The sequence below is a fragment of the Neovison vison genome, chromosome 1, assembly GCF_020171115.1.
Source record: "Neovison vison isolate M4711 chromosome 1, ASM_NN_V1, whole genome shotgun sequence".
Classification (NCBI taxonomy): Eukaryota; Metazoa; Chordata; class Mammalia; order Carnivora; family Mustelidae; genus Neogale; species Neogale vison.
In genome coordinates this window covers 76,366,253-76,384,772 of record NC_058091.1, presented here as the reverse complement: position 1 = coordinate 76,384,772, position 18,520 = coordinate 76,366,253, and the positions used below count along the sequence as shown (strand labels likewise).

The window sequence follows — 18,520 nt, the reverse complement described above, 5'->3', positions numbered from 1 at the left end:
AAAGGGACTTGGCTGTGAGCTATCTATCAACAGGCAACACTTCTGACAGTTGGATAATGATTAGTGCCTCAGTCCTAAAGAGCCACTCGGGCAGTGCTCACAGCATCCACTGAAGTCTGAGTTCTAGAATGTTTTATTTTTTTATTTCTCTCGAATATGTGTGTGTCACACTGATTTTATACAGAAGTAAGTTTGTACTGAAATAAGTTGCTAATTTTTTTTCAACTTACATGTAGGCTCTGTCAGAAAAGATATAATTTCTATATGACTGTCACACTATTTATACACCAATAAGAAATATGGCACAAGATTTTACCCTCTTTTGGGATGTATTTTCACTTAAAACATCTTGTAGCCTTGCATTTGAAATACATGTGTCTCTTCTAAGACCTATGTTCTGTAGACAGGAGCCACAAGAACCCTAAAGAGCTTACACAGGCCTCCAGTCCGACACCACGGTCTCATTAGCAGAGGAATCTAAGCACCTGGGCTACACGTTCTTAGATTTGCATAGTAATTGGACGAAGATACAATAATGATTTCTAGAGCCAAATACAGAACTTGTTTTTTTTTTTATGATCATGTGGACTTACCTCAGTTTTACCCTTGAGTAAGAGAAAACATTTTTTTTTTAAGATTTTATTTATTTTTTTGACAGAGAGAGATCACAAGTAGGCAGAGAGAGAGAGGAGGAAGCAGGATCCCCGTGGAGTAGAGAGCCAGACGCGGGGCTAGATCCTAGGACCCTGGGACCATGATCTGAGCCAAAGGTAGAGGCTGTAACCCACTGAGCCACCCAGGCGCCCCAGGAGAAAACACTTTTGAAAGGAAGATGATTTTTAAACTTTTCATCCTTGAATACTACGTTTAAACTGGGAATTAGTCGTTTTAGCTTTAGGATGATTTAAAAACAAGCAAAACACAGAAACAAAGATATCATAAAGATGGGAAGAACTGAATGTATTTAATGAAATGTAGCTATCCATTATTAGTGTTGGCATATCATCATTACATGACCTTCTTTTCAACTTTTGGAAAAATTAATACATATTAAGCTCTCATCCAAAGGTCATTTAGTACTAAATGTACATTAAAACTTGTGCTTTTGGGAGCATTATTTTTTGACACATTTTCCAAGGTCCTATGCACTGACAACAAATTTGATCAAATAGCATTAGTTTGCAAATAGTGTGTCTACTTGATGGTCATTCTAAGGCCTGATTTTTTTTTTTCCCTCAAGTTGTAGTCCTCAAGAAATTGTGAATACATTCTTTATAAAAGAGTTCTTGTATAATGACACAAAAAGTGATTGCTAGTGCTAATACTTTTGGTTGATACCATTCTGCAATCATTATTTCCAATAAAAGTGATTGACTGTCTAAGTGGCTGACATAAGGAGTGAAACGTTCTGTTTATCGCTATTGCCATCGTTGGACTCGCCCATGGGCACTGCAGCTATCAGGCTGCTTATGTGAGAAGGGATATGCTTCTCCAGAAAAATAACAATAAAATCACTTTGCATTCTTCCAGGAATAATAGTTTCAAAAGCAGATAAAAATCCCAATATTTTCAGATTATAAAGGTAGATTCCTTATAGAGTTTGGATTTAAACCCAGTTGTCCTAATTTCTAGATACTTCTTTCTATGACTGAACTAAATTAAGTAAATAATATAATTTACATACTATAACAAACTGTCTTACAATTCAAAAGGAAATACATATACCAGAAGTCAGTCTGAAAGATTGTATAAAATATAGTCTACTAAAAATATAATGTATTTATAGCACTTGGTCCTTATGGGAAATTATTTGACTGTTAAAAGCTCTTTTAGAAAACAGAAAATATCAATATTGAAGTATTAGTTTGCTATTGCTGAATGACAAATTACCACAAACTTAGAGGCTTAAAATAACACCCCTTATTCTCTCTCAGTTCTGTAGGTCAGAAGTCCAGGTGGGCTTGGTTGAGTACTGTGGTTGGGGTTTTATGAGACAGAAATCAAGATAGTGACTGTCATAGGTCCTCTGGCATTCTGTCTGCTTCCAGACCATTCAGGTCATTAGAATGATTCAGTTTCATTTGGTTATGGGACTGAGTTGCATGTTTCCTTGCTGGTGGTTGGCTGGAGACTGTTTTCAGCTTTTCTAGAGGCCACCGATATTCCTTCTCAAGAGGATTCCCCTGTCCCCAAAACTAGCAAGCACCTTAAATTCTTCATGTGCTACAAATCTCTCTGAGGTCCCTTTCAGCCACCAGCCAAAAAGAAGTTATCTGCTTTAAAAGATTCATATGCTTATGGGGCGCCTGGGTGGCTCAGTGGGTTAAGCCTCTGCCTTCGGCTCAGGTCATGATCTCAGGGTCGTGGGATCAAGCCCCACATCAGACTCTCTGCTCAGCGGGGAGCCTGCTTCCCCCTATCTCTCTGCCTGCCTCTCTGCCTACTTGTGATCTCTTTCTCTGTCAAATAAATAAATAAAATCTTTAAAAAAAAAAAAGATTCATATGCTTAGTTTAGAACCACCTGGGTAATTAACCAATCTTAGGTCCACTCTAAGCATAACGGGAATCGTAAGTGTAATAGCACAACATATTCACAGATTGTGGGGATTAAGGTGAGACATATTTGGGGGCTACCATTTTATCTGCTGCTATTGACATCAGAAAGAAAAGATGAATTCAAGAAAAATGCTTAATTGGTTTTCAAAAACACACTTCATTGATTAGACTTTCACTGATGAATCAAAGTTTGTACTGAAAACCATATAAACCTCATAAAGTAAATCTTTAACTTTACTTTTGTCTTTAAAAAGAAATGAAATCGAAAGAACATTTTTATTGTACACTGTTACTATTTTCAAAATATAAATACATAGCCAAAAGATGTACAATTTAAAAATTAATTGTGCTTTGCATTGGACCAAGTGCTTTTAAGAGATTTTTCTTTTTAGATTGATTTAAGAAATAGTTCTTATGTCTGTGATAATTTATTTTAACTCCTCTGAGAGTGAGCTTTCTACACTCATAAAAATACTAAAAGAAAACAGGAATTTTTAAAAAAGTCGTAAGTAAAAAGTCAATGACACTTTCAAAATTTATATAAATCTGCTTCACTAAGATTTGGTAGATGTGTGGTGGTTGACAATATTGATTGAGTAAACAAAGTCTATTATTTCTTTCCCCTGAACTTAGAAACATCTCTTTCAACCAGAAAGATTTCAATCTCTTAGTTTTTCTGTCCTCCTAGCTTTCATCTCAAATTGAAATTGATTCTAAGAATAAGGTAAACAGTCTTCTAATATATGTAACTTATGTAATAAAATTATGTAATATATTATGTAATAATATGTAAATTATCCTAATTGGGAGACAGGATAAATCTATTTAAAAATGGTGATTTGCTGTGTTTGTTTTAAAAACATCCAAACACAGACAAGGACATAAGGATATATATAAAATAAAATATATATATTATATTATATATATATATATATATTTTTTTTTTTTTTTTCTGTTAAACTGACACACTAAGGAAGCTTCATTCTTCCTGGGTCCTTTGTAAGACATTAGATTTGAAAAAATTTTAGAAGTAAAATTGACACACAATGTTAACATTACTTTAGGTGTGCAATGTAGTGAGTGGACAACTCTGTACATTATGCTATTATAAGCATCACAAATGTAGCTATCGTCTGTCACCACACAGAGCTATTATAATATCATTGACTATAGTCCCTATACTGTACCTTTGATCCCCATGATTTACTCATTCCATAACTGGAAGCATGTAACTCCCACTTCCCTTCATTCATTTTGCCCATCCCCCCTCCCCGCATCTCTGGTGACCATCAGTTTGTTCTCTGCATTTATGGGTCTGTTTCTGGTTTTAGGTTTGTTTGTTCATTTGTTTTGTTTTTTAGATTTCACTTATAAGTGAAATCATATGGTATTTGTCCTCAAAGGACATTAGATTTTAAGTATGGGCTAAATCATCAAGTTCTCCCAAACATTTAAAATTGTTCCAACAAAAAAAATAAATAAATAAATAAAATAAAATAAAATTGTTCCAACAATACAACTTCCTAACTTCCTTTTGGATAAAAGTTCTATTAGAATTTTTACTGGGTACATTTGTGTGTGTGTGTGTGTGTGTGTGCCAACATAAGTGATGTGATAGACATTTAACAATATTTCACATGATATGTGTCTTCTGAATACCTGTCTTCTTGATTACATACTATCAGTAGTAAAATCTTAATCATACCATATTGGGTGAATATTGTTTGCTATGGTGGTATTTTGGGCTCAAGAGCTCTGATGTGGTAACAAGTCCAGAGAACCACATATTCAAATCTGAATGTTATTCAGTGTTTGGGAAGAAAACTTAAAATCACCAAACTTTTAATTAATTAAATATTTTTCTTTTTAGATTGATTTAAGAAATAGTTCTTATGTCTATGATAATTTATTTTAACTCCTCTGAGAGTGAGCTTTCTACATTCAATATTTCTTCTTATGTAGTATGCATTTAAGTACAGATATTTAATTAATTAATAATCCATGGTAATGGATTTGAGTCCTGCCTTTGAGATAGTAAAAGAGAAGTCATTTAGTACATAAAAAAAGAAAGAAAGAAAAGAAAAACAAGGAAAGAAAGGTAATGAAAAGTACTTCTAAGATGGAAAAAAAACACTCTGTAGTTTTAATTCCTTCTTAACATTTAGCGATACATTAACATATGTAAATTTGGAACTTCACTATTCAAACAAATAGTTGCAATCTAAAAAGTACCAAGTACTAGTTTAGAATACTGTAGGAGAAATACATATTCATGTTTACATTTGTCCATTAAGTTGAACATTGCCTCATTGATTTGTCCACGTTAGCTACAATTGTCACACAATTAATTGGCTCAGCTATGTGATACTCCAAAAACATCCTTTAAGTGACTATATAAAGACTTGTACAAAACTAGCTATCCTATTGATCAGGTCAAACAGGCTGACTTTATTTTTGATAGATAAGCAAGCATATCTGTTTAAAAAGAAATTGTGCATTATATATGTTTTCCTTAGCGGAACTTCCCAATAGTGTCACAGCTAATAGATTGCAAATATCTTGGCATGTTGAGTCCTTCAGGAACCTGGGGTGGGCAAAGCCCCTGAATCAATCATTTCAGCAGCCGACTGAAATAATAAAATGATTAGTTATGTTAGTGAGCCTTACAAATAGTATCATTGTCCATGTGTGCCATAAATTCTTTCATGAAGTACAGTTTGAAGGCTATAATTCAATATATGGATAAGAGTGCATCTTCTTTAAATTAATTATTTGCCGTAAGAAAAGAGGATTCAACATTCTTAGGCATCTTAGGATACATTGGTGAATTAGAGTCATAGAAGCCATCGAAGTGGTCAAAACGGTCATAGGAGTATGTGTATACCTAAAATAATGCTTTCCACTTAATCCACTGGGCCTGATGTCACAGTATTTACTGAGTGTTAAAATATTTGCTGAAAAGTGATACAGAAGAATATTTGGTATAACTATTAGGTTGACAGATATTAAGTAATCATCAATTTAACACCTCTCGAACTTTTTAAGGCCAACTCTGATGGTTGATAAATTTAAGACTACTATTTGTTTATTAGGATTTTCAATATTTTTAGTATCATGTAATCCATTTTCCCAACTAAAAAGTATCAGCCCATCATATTGATAGTGGTTATCACTTGCTTTTCTTCTTCCTTGCCTTTGAAGTTAGTTCCAATAAAACATTACTTGAAATTATATATTTTCCAGGTACTTAACTCATTTTTTTACAAGTCTGTCAATATTCAGGACTCTAAATTTATTGATTTCTGCATCCTAGAACTTGATGCAATAAGTTCTGAAAACAATAAAGCAACCCTATATTGTTAGAATATTGGAAATATACTGAAAACTGATTGAGAGTCATAAAACAAGAGTACCTCATTTTCTATTATCGATTTTCACAGCAATTACATAAGACAAATAAGTTTAAAAAAATATTTCTGTCTGAATGTCATTCAAGCATTAACAATGGAAAGATTCTGAAGCAGTGATAAAGTTGTCCAATGGGAGTAGACCTCAGTGTTTTGAAGGTAATTGCACATCTCCACGTACTAGGCATTATAATCTCCAGGTTTATATTTCACTGACAAGGAGATTTGGGAGAACAGAAGAGTTGGGTGGATATATTAGCTTTCTGTGGCTTCTGTAACAAATTACCGCAAACTTCGTGGCTTAAAAAACAGAAATTCCTTCTATCCTAGTTCTGAAATCCAGAAGTCTGAAATTAGTATAGCTGAGCCTAAATTGGGTCCCACATTACTTCCAGAGGCTCTAGGGGAAAATCACATCCTTGCTTCTTCCAGCTTCTGGTAGCTGCTAAGATTCCTTGGCTTGTGGACACATCACTACAATCTTAAAGGCTGACACCTTCAAATCTCATTCTTTTCTAGTCACATTGTCCATTTGTGTGCATAAAATGTCCATTTATGTGATTACATTGGTCCCACCCAGGTAATCCAAGATAGTCTCCCCATTTAAAAGCTTTTAATAATATCTGCAAAAACTTTTATTGTTTTTTCCTTCCTTCCTTGCTTGCTTGTGTCCTTCCTTCCTTCCTTCTTTGTTGGCTACATAAAGTGATATTAATGGGTTCCAGAGATTAGGGTGTCAGTACCCTTGGGAGGGCCACTTCTCAGTCTGCTATTTTATATGTGGGGAGCAGGGAAAATTATTATACCATACATGTAACACACTGTATGGTATAACAATTTTCCAATTCACATGATATTAGTTTTTTTTAATACATTATATCATCTTGACTTGATATTCAAACACCAGACCTAGAAGCAATTTCATATACTTTAAGTATTATTGGGTTAGTCCAAGAAACTTCAACACAGGGAAAACCAGTTTTTTTAGATTTAACTATGATTTCCAAAACCAATGAGATCAGTATATTTGAACTTTTAATTATTTACTGACTAGCAAAAGTACTGTTTTTCACGTCACTTTAAAAAAAAAAAAGTTGTTTTTTTGTTTGTTTGTTTTTTTAATTTTTTTGACAGAGAGAAACACAGCAAGAGAGGGAACACAAGCACCGGGAATGGGAGAGGGAGAAGCAGACTTCCTGTGGAGCAGGGGGCCCAATATGGGGCTTGATGCAGGGCTCAATCCCAGGACCCTGGAAACATGACCTCAGCCAAAATCAGAGGTTTAAGGACTGAGCCATCCAAGTGTCCCACTGATGTCACTTTTTAATTTTTTTTTAAGATTTTATTTATTTATTTGACAGTGAGAAAGAGATCATAAGTAGGTAGAGAGGCAGGTGGAGACAGAGAAGGGGAAGCAGGCTCCCTGCTTAGCAGAGAGCCCGATGCAGGGCTCAATCCCAGGACCCTGAGACCGTGACCCAACCCAAAGACAGAAGCTTAACCCACTGAGCCACCCAGGTGCCCTATGTGTGACTTTTAAGCACAAATGCTGATGATTATGTGATAATGAAATAGAAATTGCCTTTTTAATAGCTTGAGGGAAGATTCTTTTCTCACCACTTATCACTTTATAATTACATATCAACATCTAAAAACCCTGCTTGACAAATAAATAACAATGAATAAAATCACTGTTTGATTCTTAAACTGTACAAATTTCAGATTTTAAAATTGTAGATTGGGAATTTCTCACTAGTTTTATGTTATACTAGCTGTTCAAATCTCTTATTTGCATACATCAATTAGAATGTTCCTATATAGCTTCATTTATTTTAATTCAGTTTCAAAAGTCCTTTCAAAGGAATTCTCCGAGCTGTAGGGCTGTAGAGCTGTAAATATCTTTGTATGAAATATTTTCAATGAATTAAAATTCATCATATATAGATGTCTTCATGCCAAATGAGTATTATTGGTTTCTTTTTTTCAATCAAAGGGAATTACTTTCTACTTTTTGCTTCAAGAAGAATAGAATACCTTTGGGGATACTGCTTTTATTTGGAGTTGCATAAAATTTAATAGCCATGTATTTATGTTCATTAAAATAATGCCAATTGGATATTCTAACATTTATAGTCTGTCCTAGAAATAGTCTGTACAAGCAAAATATTTTCAGGTATGATTTATATGCCAAACCTAACATTTTAAGGAAAATCCAAATTTATAGGAATTGATCAAAATAGAAGCACAAAAGCTTAAAGCACAAAAAATTAATTAATAGAGAATTGTTGAATAACACATAGTTTATCATGTTTAACATGTGTATTTCAGAATCCTCAAAGTGACTTTTTGATTAAGTGGGAAAAAGTCTAGTAAAAATATAGACCCAGTTTCCTATTTAATTTAAACATATGTGACACCAGTGATTATGTCTAAGTATGGTATTTTCCAAATTTCTCTTTTTGATCTTCAAAATATTAAATATTTTCTACAATAAGAAATTGCTTATAATTGGGAAAAAAGCATAATAAATCTTCTTTTTTTTTGAAAGATTTTATTTTCTTTATTTATTTGACAGAGAGAGAGAGAGAGAGATCACAAGCAGGCAGAGGGGCAGGCAAAGAGAGAGAGGAGGAAGCAGGCTCTCTTCTGAACAGAGAGCCCAATGCGGGGCTTGATCCCAGAACCCCGGGATCATGACCTGAGCCGAAGGCAGAGGCTTTAACCCACTGAGCTACCCAGGCGCCCCTAAATCTTACTTCTTAAAATGAATTAAAAGTTATGCAGTCTTTAAAATTTCTAAGTAAATATAAAATCATAAGGAAGTTTAATCATATAATAAGAGCATTGGTAAAAAATGAGAAGGTAGAAACCTGTCTTTCTTTCTGATTTACAACATGTCTGATTAGAATTGGATTTCTCTCTGGTTCTGTTTAATTAACTGATCAGAGCCTAGTCAAACTAGAAGTTATAATAACAGTGTATTTCTATGTAGGTATTTCTCTTAAGGGACAAGTTTTTATAGCATAACATAGATACAACAGCGTTTTTGAGTTAGGAAACAGAACCTAAATCATAATGCAGCCTGTCCCTGGTCATAAAATGATCAAGAATTAGGATTCTGTGGGACATTTTACTCTCTCTCTCTTTTTTAAAATCCTAACAATGGATGAGGAATTGATGAGAATGCCTGAGTAGATTAAGTGATACTGCTGTTGAAGATGATAAAATTAAGCTAAATGTAATTAACTTTGAACAAAAAATGAGTATAGTCTAACCATTTTGACCAGGGATATTTGTTTTATGAGTATACATTTATATTTATTAAAACACCTTGCTATTAATAATTCTAAACCTTGCTAAAAGGAGTTATTTTTAAGATATAATTTACTAATATAATGCTTCTTAAGAATGCGCCTAACAGAGTTTACTAGAACGGATTACATTATTCCTTTTCTGTTAGTGGCACCATATCAGTAATGTTGGTGAGCTGATAGTTTTGCTTCAAACTTAAAGTGATCATTCCTGAAAACAGTCCTATAGATCACATCAATTGCATATCAGTGATAAATAAAAATCATTTTGGAGGATTGATTTAGTTATATCCTTGTATTCTGCAAGAATCTGTTATAGTCACTTCCATCCAGCTGGTGCTAAGAAACGTGAATTGATTCACTGGCCTAACTGCTTTTCTAATTAAGTATTGCGGGCATCCTGTGGCCAATGACTGAACTGCATTACCCTCTTTCATCTTCTAATTGTTATGGTAATATTACTGAACAATAGTTTTCTAAATTGTAATTTTTAAGAGAAAGTCACTAATATAATTTAGTTCATTCATATATATTTATATATGTTTGCATGAGGATTCTCTCTTTCTCTTCTTCTCCCTCCCTCCTCATATCTTTGTGTATATATACACACATGCACACTATATCAGCTATTTTTGTGGTAAACAAAAGATATAGTCTCTGTAGTTTACATTCGAACTATAACCTGAATACAGTGAAGGAAGAAAGGAAGGCAGAGGAAAGAAAGAAAATAATGAAATAGTTTGCAAGAAAGATGCTCTTCAAGGGTCCAAGCAAAATTATTTTCATGCATAACACTTTGAAAAGTGTAAGTTATAGTGAAACATAATTAGAAATGTATAAGAATGTATTATATAATTAGAATGTAGTTATTATTCAGTATTTCACCCAGTAACATTATGCATGAGAAATCTACTATCAAAAAGAAGCCTAAATAAAAGAAACATTTCCTTTAAAAATTGGATTATTATCTACTAATATGTTATTCTAATATGTTTTACTCTCCCCAGACATACAAGAAAAAAACAATAAGAAATTAGAAAGCCAAAAAAATCATAAATTAAATCCCCTTTAAAATTCCATTAAAGCAAGGAATGCTTACTTTAATGGGAAACTCTTTTTCTCCTGAAATTGATTTTAGAATCATTGTGAATTAGTGAGAAAGTAAGAAAATCCATCTGTCTTAATAATCTCTTTTCCAGAATTTTTGTAGAAAAAGTTATTTTGCAAATACAGGGCCATTAGGATTCCAGTTTTCCTCAAAATTAATTTATAAATTGAATGTAAATCAAACAAGGGTGAAGAAGTTATATCTGTGTATATGTGTACATGAAAACTTGAAAAAAACTAATGCTAAAATCCCCATGTTTTGTATCTGTTAAAATATACTTTATAATTCAAAAAATACAGACTTTAATTAGGAAGCTTTATTGTAAGAGAGAGAGGTAGAAAAGCAATAGCAGTGTCATTAAGATGTGACTTGTTATTTTCCAGTAAAATGTTTACCAGCCTTCTAGTCTGTGGCTCTACTTTGCTAATTATTATGTAAGCACGGCACGTAATAGCACCGTGTCTCTGGATCTGACCAATATTTTGGCCTGTCATGATTGACAGCCTTAACTAACCTTTATCTTATACAGCTAATTTGATTTCATCATTAGAGCCACAAATACAGTTTGATGATTCAGTTACTTTTAGCTGATAATTCTTACCAGTTAGCTGGAGACTCCAGTTAAATCAGCCTCTCCAATGGTCCACTTAGTGCTATGGAAATCAGCCCTTAAAGAATGAATTTCATCATACAATGGGATTTTCTGTCACTACAGTTATCTCATCATTGTTTGTATTTTTAACCTGAAACATAAAATACCAGATTTCTTTTTCACAGAAAAAGGAGAGGCTCAAGAAAAATTAGTTTTATAGCAGATAACTACAAGGAAGGTGGTATCTGGCAAGTGTGATACTTTGTTATGCTGTTAGGTTATCTCTCCTGGGCAGGGCATCGCTTTCAATTATAGTCAAACTGAGCAATTGTCAATTATATCATATCAGCTGTAGCTGTAGCAACTGGGAAGAGGTTAGTACAGATATTCATACTCTTTAATAATTATGATGCGTGATTTTACTGTGAAAGATAGGGTTTAATTGACCAAAAAAAAAAAAAAAATCACTCATACGCCAGATTACAAGGAAATGCAAAAGCTATATTTAAGAAACTAGGCAAAATTCATTTGGGGATGATTTGATTTAGGCAAATGCCACCTACTAAAATGAGAGAAGCCAAGTATGAAAAATAAATAAAAAGAGGAGAATGAAGAAAAGGGGATAGAAGTTAAATGAGAAAAAGTTAATGATTAAAGTTAAATGGGATAAAGCCTTGTTTTGGGGAAATAAAAGGATTACCTCTTATACCATAGTGTGGGTTTCTGTGTTTTTTAAAGATATCACACCACTAAACATGATCATTCTTTTTTGTAAATATTAATGATGTAGAGTCCATTATGAGGCCAACTGGTTTGTAGTGAAGTACAGGATGAAATGAAAATTATGCAAGCAAATTCAAAGATGGGAAGAATATTGGTTATGTTTCCTCTGGACATATCCTTCTAAATTACTCTGGGAGAAAAAGGGATACAAAGAAGAACAAAGTGGGTGCCAGGTGGCTCAGTCGGTTAGGCATCCAACTCTTGATTTTGGTTCAGGTTATGATCTCGGGGTCCCAGTATCAAGCCCCATGTAAGATTCCATCCTCAGCAGGGGTCAGCTTGAGATTCTCTCTCTCACGGTCTCCCTCTGCCCCTACACTTCCCCCGCCAAATAAATAACTCTTTAAAAAATTATTATTAATAAGTATAATAAAAAAGCAGCTCATAAAGCAAGGCATAGAATGCTTTAAAATTATTTAAGATGATAAGTCAGAAATAATAAATTATAGTTTTAATGAAATTAAATTAAGAAATATTTGTTTCATAAAATGCCATTGATCTATCAATATTGGCATTAATATATCAAAAAAGAACATTCTAGGGAAGAATATGTGGCATTCAGGAAAATAGGTCTAGATTGCAAGTTCAATTAGAAGAATGTTTTACATTAATGTAAAAATATATTTTTAGAATCCTAAGGAGATAAGAAATTCGGGATTACTGCTATATTATTTAAACAAGAAGTGGTGATATAATCATAATAAAATGGCAGCAGGTAGTTAAGAACTCAAATATTGACTATTTTCAAAGTCTGTCATTCCATTTTTATATAAACTATGTGTTTTTGCTCCTATTACTGAGTCTGTTTTATATTTGAGGAAACAAAAGTGTAGTGAGACCCTCTGACATGAAAATGGCCACAGAGCTCCCAAGTGACAGAACTTGACCTTAGATCCCAAGTTCCTAATCTCTGTGTGCTATTCATTTGCTTGTAACTCACTGTCTTACCCATCCTTCATAAAATTACTAATTTTGGTGACTGAAACATAAATTTTTCAGCTTTTTTTTTCCAACTAAGCTAAGTGTAATTTAGATCTGCACATACACATTAAGGTAAGTAAGTGTAAGTGATGTCTAAATGTGTCTGGATAAAAGTCCAAATTCTTATTGTATATTCAATATATAATATTGAGGTAGTATCTATTACATGTATACCTCACGGATGCAGATAACCTTTTCGGCATTTAAGGAGCTTAAGATAATAATTTTGATTGTGAAACCAAAAAGCTACAGCATTGATATTCTTCAATGCCCCATCAGGATGTCTGGCTACCAATGACAATTTTTTTCAGAAATATTTAAAATATGTAATACAATATATGTCTCATCAGTTCTTACCAAATATTTTATTTATTCTGCTACTTAGGCTTTTTTTTTTTTTAAGATTTTATTTATTTATTTATTTACTTATTTGACAGAGAAAGAGAACACAGCACGGGGAGTAGCAGTCAGAGGGAGGGGGAGAAGCAGGCTCCCCACTGAGCAGGGAGCCCTGATGCGATGTAGGGATTGATCCCAAAACCCTGGGATCATGGCCTGAGCAGAAGGCAGACACTTAGCCATGGAGTTACCCAGGTGCCCCTAATTCTGCTACTTTGACTTTTAGAAAATAGCGCTTATTTGTCTTCCCATTATAAATAAGGAGGGAAAATTGTAGCACCATGAACAAAGGATAGGATATAACACTTCAGTCAGTCACTCTTTTATTTTTTTTATAGTCACTTAAACCAGTTACTGGAAACTATAAACACTGTCATTTTTTTTCTTAACCTGTTACCTTTAAAGTATGGCCCAACTCTTCATTATATTTCTAAAACAGATCCAAATCTATCAAAGAGTCACATAAGTCTAGATTTTTAGTTTTTTAATATTGTAAAATGAATATGCACTTTGTAATATTGAGCAAACTTAAATATTCATTGGATCTCTTTTTTATAACTATCATTCCTTGCTCCATCTGTCTAGCTTTCTGATTCTGTTTCCAGTCCCCAACCCTCACCTCATACAGACTCTCAAACTATTTCTTTTGTCTTGGACCATTTAGTTTATTGCTCTTACTTTATTTTCAGTGAGCAGTATACATATTCAGCAGTAAGGTAAATCTATCATCTGGAAAACAGCTGAGTCACTATCTAGTATTACATAAACTCATCATGTAGGACCCTCAATTCTTACACTACATATGGGTTCAGAGTATTCTCATTAAAACCAGGTCTGGGGGTGCCTGGGTGCCTCGGTGGGTTAAGCCTCTTCATCTCAGGTCATGATCTCAGGGTCCTGGGATCTAAGCCTGCATGGGCTCTCTGCTCAGCAGGGAGCCTGCTTCCCTCTCTCTCTCTGCCTGCCTCTCTGCCTGCTTATGACCTCTCTCTCTCTCTGTCAAATAAATAAATAAAATCTTAAAAAAAAAAAAATCAGGTCTGGGACAGGAGAATGGGTTCTCCATCCTAAAATAGTGAAATTTTCTCTGTATTATTCCTCATTGATTCACTGATTTGCAAAATATTTTCTGAAGCCTGTTTTGTACAAAGTTAACAATTTAGGGATATAAACATACATTTAAAAAATCTCCTTTTCTCAAGAGAGCTTATGACTGGGCATTGGAGGGGAATATACAATAATTAGAAATAAGACATTTGAAATGAAATTAAGGCAAGATCTCATTGGAGCACTAAGCACCACTCATTGGGCTAAATCAATTCCAATTGGTTATCACTACAGAATCGATATTTAAATTGAAATTTGGTGAAAAACAAAATATTGATAGGTGGTAAAAGGAGTACATAGAGAAAAGAAAACTTTTTAAAGGTTAGAGGAGTAATATACAAAATGGAGCAGGAGTAAGAAATAGCTTTTGGTGTCCACTCAACAGCAAGTAAGCTGATGTGCCTGTAATCCCTAATGATTTAAGAGGTGAACTGAAACGTGTGTCTGAAAAAATAACATGTATAAGATCATCAAGGTTCTTGAACTATGAAATAAAAATTTTGGATCGCACCATATAAAGGATGGGAACCATTGAAATTTATTTAGCAGAGAAATGACATGTTATCCTCTTATCTTATTTTGTAGAGTTCATACCTGATGTTTCCTTCGTTTCCAGCACTTTCCATCAGAGCCCTTATAACCTCCATACTTTTATTTGGTCAAGTCTACAAAATAGCTTGCTTCACCTCTGTGGGAGGTATTTCATCTTTTCTGTTAAGTTTTGTAGGACTTTTTCTCAGGATCGTTTATATACTTCTCCCATCTTCTTTCTTTGTGCTCAGACTATACATTTTTTTATTATTCTTGTATAATAATTTCTTTACTTATCTGTCTTCATAACTTGACTTGAATTCAGGGAGAATTTCTCTTTGGTCTTTGTGCCCTCAATGTGCTTCTAGCATGTTGCCTTCTATACCTAATATAGTTTAGTTGACCAAATGCTGAGAAATATATGTTGGCAAGAAAAATTTGTCATCAGTGATGAAAATACACTGAATCGCTAACCGTGTAAAATCAGACATAATAAATCTGTAGTCACTCTAATGGGAGATCATGAGAGAATAAAAGAAGGTGAAGAGATACAGGAAAGGAAGACACTAAAGAAATAAAGCTGGTTAGATGGGACTGAGGCATGGGGACTGATTTGAAGATGACACCAGAAAACTTGGAGAAAGTCTGTATATTATCAAGCATGGGATTGACTTTGCTAAAGGAAGATAATGAGCCTCTTTTGGATGATCTTTATTTGATAATTTGTTGGAAATCCAGTTTTGTTAGCTATCTGGGAAACATAATCACCCCTCCTTAAAACATAGATGTGGGCAACAGTATCTTTTGTATAAAAGCCTAAAAGTTATCCCTAAGCAAGTTTGGGCTACAATGAGACCATAACAGTGAGGAAAAAAAAAAAAAAATCAACAGAGAGAAAAACGTATACCTCAGCCTATTCCTTAGAAGCAATATAATATTATCCACTAATCTTAAGATTCGGGTGTTCCAAAGTTAGAGTTCTATTTAAATCTTACTCAGCTGATTCAAAATTAATTTTGTGTTATTTTTCTTTTGCTTTTCTACAGTATGCCGTCTGGCTAGTCCTCTGGGTTACCTGGAATGTGTTTGTTATCTGCTTCTATTTGGAGGCTGGGGACCTCTCAAAGGTAATTTGCCATCTGATTTGCCTGAGTCATCAGTAGTGTGTTAACAAGCCTCTTCCTAAATAAGGCAGAGTTTCACCCTGCTCTTGTCACTTAGATCCACCTCGGATGAAGGTAAATTGAAAGATGTCCTCATCCAAATATCTGCTTTTCTACCATCAAAAATATGTTTTAGTTTATCACAAAAATGTGCTTTTATTAATGTAAGCAAAACTAGTGTGAAATAATGATTATTACAGTGACCATCCTGTGTATTTTTTAAAACATTGACTGATGAGAGATTTCTGAAGCAGAATATGAACATTTTCATTTTGAAAATTTTTTCATTTTGAAAAATTTGAAGGTTTTTGAAATCACTTAGTTTGTGTATTACTGTCCTAAAGGTTTTCCTGCTTGGACCCAAAGAGCAATGCAGTAGTTCAAACAATTAATGGATTTTAGTTGAATAAAATTGTTATCAATTTTATAAGGGATGTGATTAATTGAATGCATAGTCTAGGAAAGACTTAAAATACTTATTTCGTCACATATGTTTTTTATTTTGTGCTATCCTCATGTGTGTTTGTTTGCTTGTATATGTATACTACTATTATATTTCTAACATGAATGCTTTTGCTATTGAAATAATATAGTTTTTAGATCTCTAAAACCAGCATCCTTCTTCTTTTGGAGTGCAATTACCAGCAAATAAGCCAAATGAGATAGTAGTAAATCCTGCTTAAGATACTTGCAAGAACTGCAAACTTGTCCTTCATATCAACTTTTAAAGACAGATTTAAAAATGTTCTATACCCTTTCCTTATTAGAGCAGGAAAACCCCTGCAAAGATATGGACATTTTTAAAACCTAGTGATGATAGCCTGCTTTGAAAGGTAAAGAGAACTAAAAAGTTGCCAGGAAATATCCTTGTAGGGTTTTATATTTGAGAGGGTGGGTGATGGGGATAGTGCTAATACCCATTTATAATCTAGCATACAGGAGCTGCACAGAGCACTCGGCTTTTTCAAGGAAGTTTATTATTTAACTGTGATGTGGCTTTAATATCAAGTATAAATAATCTTGATTATTTGGCTGAATGGCAAATGATGAAGGGTAAAATAAGAGGTGACATTACCGCATGAGATAGAACCAAAGCTTCTGGAACCTGTGGTTTTATGATTGGATTTGGGGCACATCCTCACTGTGGCCTTCTGAGAACTCTGCGCCGGTAGATGACATTGCTGAGATTCTTGCCAGGCATTGTCCTCCACACTCTTGGCAGCAGGCAATCCTTTCCCGGAGGTGCCGTGACCAATGAAAAGAAATTGTTCAGGTTGACTATAAGAAGGACACAGACAAGACAGCTGCTTAAAACTCACATTTCCTCTGTACCGGAAAAACATACCTGCTTCCCAAGACCTGAATCCCTTACCTAATTTACACACCCCTGCTGCTCTATAATCCACTTTGTTCAAAGAAATTCTATACTAAATGATTTTTAATGATATTTTTTATTTTAAATAATCACCCTAAAAATTGGAAGGCATGTATTCAGATATATTGGCTGAGTAAAATAATCTAGCAGATCAGAGCTTATAAGTGTCATATATATATATATATATATATAGAGAGAGAGAGAGAGAGAGAGAGAGATTTGAGCCAAGCTGCAGAAATGTTCTGTAATTGTACTCACTTCTCCAGGTGATCACTGCAGGCACAGAATAAAGCCTTGTGATCTCCTGACCTCAGACATGGGCATTGAATCCACAGTGAGGGCACATCCTAGAACATCATCATTCAAGGCTCTTGCAACCCAAATGACTAAGAATTCTTTCAATGCACATAGGCAGGCCGTATCTATGCCTTGGAAATGAAGTAGTTAATATTCCCTTTTCCTTTTTATCCTATAAACCAAGGCAAGACTCTGCAGAGCCCATGAAAATTTAATAATTTCCTTTTAACAAATAATCTAAAGGAAAACCTTAAAGGGCAAAGTTATATAGTTATCTCTACCTGATTTTTTCCTCCCTTTTCTACGCAATGGGTTTGAGAAAGGTGTATTTATACCATTTAATTCTTTAGCTTCTGCAACTGCCTCACATTCTCCAAGCAATGCAGTGCCAGAAGGGAGCAATGGTGATTGAAAAGTATACAGATATATGAAAACTCAAAAATGGGACTCCTGAAACTGTTGATAATACTTAGATTACAGAATATAAACTGTTTTTTCCTCACTCCACCAAAAAATAAATAAAAATAGCTTGGCCATAGAAGTGGGCCAGTTTGTTTGAGGCTGAGGGAGAAATATTGGGAAATAGAATCAAGGAGGAACTTCTGTAGTCTTTATATATATGAAAGAAGTGTGTTTATTTCCATTAAATGTTTCATAAATGGGTGATTTCTTCATGATGATTATAGGCAAGAAGTGATTAAAAAGTAGTAATTATTAAGGCAATTTTAATTACTTATTAGAGTTCAGAATTTTGTGTTGTCATTTTCCACAGTGTCTTTTCTGCTAAACTAAATGCCATGTAGTCATGAGCAATGAGAGATTAGAGTCATTTACCAACCCGATGTATACATTCAGTGATTAAATGGTTTAATCACAATAATTTGACACATGGGCCTGACCTGTTTGAT

At 33.9% G+C, this 18,520-nt stretch overlaps 1 protein-coding gene across 2 annotated transcripts in view; it reads left to right on the top strand.

Moving 5' to 3' along the window:
• The window catches only part of NKAIN2 (sodium/potassium transporting ATPase interacting 2), a 999,851-nt gene that overhangs the window by 529,447 nt on the left and 451,884 nt on the right, over nt 1–18,520 (top strand). For both annotated transcript variants that reach the window (XM_044249576.1, XM_044249582.1), the window contains exon 3: nt 15,824–15,904. In XM_044249576.1, the coding sequence (XP_044105511.1) occupies nt 15,824–15,904 (81 nt within the window). The remainder of the gene's footprint in view (nt 1–15,823; nt 15,905–18,520) is intronic.